Genomic DNA, 3,681 nt, shown 5'->3' with positions numbered 1-3,681 from the left:
CACTTCAATAATAATATAGAGCCTCTGAAGTAGACTTTCTAATAAACAAAGTAAGTGAAGGACAAAAATTAAGGCTTTTAGGGAAATAAATAAATAAAAATATCACCCAGCAGATTGTTTTGTTTAGTGACTGGCTTCGAGTTTTTCAGTCTCACTTTGCTTCTCTGCAGGTTTCCTTTTCATTTATTCATCACATTCACTCAAACATGACTCATTCAGTAAAGAAACGACTGTTGTGGTTTCCGTCTGTGTCATTTCAAGTCTGTCATGAGTCCTATTTGACGAACAAACAGGGTTCCGCTGCAGAACAAACACCGGTTGTTTGAGCGTCGACCAGGAAGAGAGAGACGCGTCACGTCGATGTATACCTCTATTTTCGGGCACGCCTTCATCTTCTCTTCCTGTGGGATGGTGTTTGTCACGACCACGGCCTCGAACGGGGCGTTGTTGATGCGAGAGATGGCAGGACCTGAGAATATGCCGTGTGTGAGGATGGCATAGACCTTTACAGCTCCGGCGTCAATTAGCCTGGATGGAAGAACAAGAAAAATGCAGCTTTGTGACACACGCAGGTCAAGCAACAATTTTCTATGATGCTCTGATGATACGGTGTTTTTTTACTAGATCAAAACCTTTCTGCTTCTACAATGCTGCACCTGACCGTCTGAGCAGAAGCATGTGAACGGTACTGACTTGTCAGCAGCGTGGCAGATGGTGCCGCAGGTGTCGGCCATGTCGTCCACCAGGATGGCCACGCGGTCCTTGACGTCACCGACCAGCACCATGCGGTCCACCTCGTTGGCCTTCTTCCTCTCTTTGTGGATGAGGGCGAAGTCCACGTTGAGACGGTCGGCGATGGACGTCACGCTGAAGAGGACGGACACAGAACATTGTGAACCTTTAATTTCAGTGCAATCTTTGCAGCGCGACCTTGTTTCTGCAGAGAATGAGATCAAATGACGAAGCAGATGAAAATCAGAGGTTCTGCTGATGAGCATCACAGCTGAAAGGCTTTAAATAGACTCACAATGCACACCAGCACCTCCGGATGTACACCGTCTGCAGTTTATTTAGATTACAATCAAACATATCTAATTGAGATTTTTCTGACACATATTGCAATTTGATTTGAGATATAACTGTTTGACCCTCTGAAGCCCGAATCATGTTGTTTGAAATGTCTATTTGTACTTTTAAACTGCCTGAAGTCCACTATTTATCAGCCACAAACTGTAAAAGCAGAACGAATTGTTGGATTTTCGTTCAGACCACTCTTATAAATCATCTGTGACGTGACATTTTGTCAGAAAACTTCACTCAATCTATGATATTTCATCCAAATCACATTATTCAGGAGAAATGAGGATTAGAGGTTGCTCTGGATGCTACTGGCAGCGAGTAAGAAAGCCGTTACCAGGAAATGGTTCAAATCTGACCCTCTGACCATCGAAGCGTGGATCAAAATAATTAAAGACATTTACATTGTGGACAAACTCTCATTTACTCTCAGAATTCAAAGGGAGATGTTTTAGAAGATCTGGACAAAGTGGACTGAGTACGTGAAGCCCAGAAGGTCTGACTTTGTAGAATATTTGTTGGTTTAACTGGATGGATTTTTACTGGAACGGGACTCTTCCCATAAAGGTTCTTTTGTCAAGATACACAAAAAAAAAGAAGGAAAAAAAATCACATTATTCCACAGATCTCTTTAGAAATGTTGCCAAAATTAAACAGTTTGCTCAGACCAGATTCTGTAAAAACCAAAACATTGGGACTACTGTTTGGTTGAACTGATGTTTTCTCAACGTAGGTCTGAAACAAGTGTGAAAACAATTTAAACATGGAAGCAGTTAAATATTTATAGTTTGCAGAGTCATCATTATGTTTCCTAGTATTGTTTACACCTAAAAAATAAAATCTGTCGTACATGTGGATTCAAGTTTTAAAGTGTAAAATAAATAAAGGAATTCAACTTTAATTTTCAGTGACTGTGTAAAACTGCACAGAAGACATTCCTGAGTTCTCTCCAGTCGTGGTTGTTCTGTTTCCACAGAGGGGCAAAAAGGTCCAAAAAAACACCCAGAAATGTGAAGCTGCTTGATGTTCAGAAGGTTAAAGTCAAACTTCAGTTCAGCATCGACTGTGTAACAGATCTAAAGCACGTGACAGAGCAAAACATGAAATAGAGTTAAAACATTAAGTGCTAACATGTCACATTTTTCAGTTTCTTGTCTTAGAATCCATGTAGAGTTCTTGAACTGGACTGAGGGATGTGCAGGAAGTAACGGCACGTCATTTATCCAGCGTTTAGAGAAAGATTTAAACCATTGTTTACATGTGGAGTTACAATAACACCAGAATGGTTTGTGTTCTAGACTAGTTTAGAGACTTTTTGGCTGCTCATTTGTCGTTCAGCTGCCCGTCATGCTTTTTAAATTGCTCATAATGTGGCGTCTATTCTACAAAACATCTTCAACAATAACTATTTGNATTGAGGCCTTTTCTGAACTGATAAAGTTGAAGTATCAGCATGAACCTGAGCCCAACACAAAGGCTGTGAACAGAGGTGATGAACAGAAGTCTTGTTCTCTTCTTGTCAACACAGAACGGCCTGTAGTCTGAGTGGTGCCTCCTTGAATTGCTACAGTGTTAAACAGTTAGATGGTGCAACCAGGTGTGTATGAATTTGGGAGATACTAAATATGAAATGACTCGGATCAGAGGGGTATGAACTATGAAGCAACTTTGACATATCCAGGCTTTCTTTGTGTCAGTTGGCTCAACACAAACTAAAGTTCCAGTCAGAGATCACAGGTATCACGAAGGTGGTTTTTAACTTTCTTTGTCAACTCAGACTTTCTGCTTCAGACTCTGTTCAAATAAAAGGAGGCGTTTCATGTGTCATATGACTTTTCTTCTGCACAAAAGTAAACGATTGTGTGCAGCTGCTTCAGTCAACACGTTGTTTTAATGGAGAGCAATGAGGAACATAATAATGTATGACGGTAAAAAGTACTGCTACGGCAAATGGTGCAAGACAGGAATGCTGGTAGAAACCTGTTAAATGTGCTTATTTCCAACAGACAGCTGCACATTAAAGCTGTTTAATGTCACATATTTAAACATGATCTTGTATTGAAGAGTGTTTAGGTCTGACATTGTCCCATAATGCAGGAAATCACTTTAATTTTTGGCCAAATCGAAGCGAAATTAATGCAATAAATACCATTTTCTAATCTTGTTCGATCAGCTACAGTACCTGCTGTGTAAACATAAAAACATATTTATGTGATTTCTGCATGGAAGCTAAATACATGTCTGGTTCCCATGGCAATACAATGCATATATCACATCATATTGTAACTACATGGTTTCATTCAGTGATATTATTCACACACAGCTCAGCATGTTAGCAGATAAGACATATTCCAACAGCTGAGAATCCGTATCGCTCATAAATAATAGTCAGGAAACGATCTGGTTAAAGGGAGACGCTCTTTCCAGCTGATTTAAATCCAAAACTCTGAACATAACCTAGAGCAGGTCAGCTCCACAGCATCCGTTACCATAGAGATCTAGCTCCACAGCATCAGTTGCCATGGAAATCTAGCTCCACAGCATCCGTTACCATGGAGATCTAGCTCCACAGCATCAGTTACCATGGAGATCTAGCTCCACAGC

General features: G+C 40.5%; 1 protein-coding gene across 2 annotated transcripts in view; it reads right to left on the bottom strand.

Annotated features, from left to right (window-relative positions):
- The window catches only part of LOC103361267 (ribose-phosphate pyrophosphokinase 2), an 18,922-nt gene that overhangs the window by 2,461 nt on the left and 12,780 nt on the right, over nt 1-3,681 (bottom strand). For both annotated transcript variants that reach the window (XM_008287297.1, XM_008287298.1), the window contains exons 5-6: nt 694-867; nt 369-528 (exon numbers count right to left, since the gene is read on the bottom strand). In XM_008287297.1, coding sequence (XP_008285519.1) covers nt 369-528; nt 694-867 — 334 coding nt within the window. The remainder of the gene's footprint in view (nt 1-368; nt 529-693; nt 868-3,681) is intronic.

The sequence above is a fragment of the Stegastes partitus genome, unplaced genomic scaffold (assembly GCF_000690725.1).
Source record: "Stegastes partitus isolate 25-593 unplaced genomic scaffold, Stegastes_partitus-1.0.2 Scaffold495, whole genome shotgun sequence".
Taxonomy (NCBI): Eukaryota; Metazoa; Chordata; class Actinopteri; family Pomacentridae; genus Stegastes; species Stegastes partitus.
The sequence above is the reverse complement of the archived record's forward strand: the minus strand, read 5'-3'. Positions and strand labels throughout refer to the sequence as shown.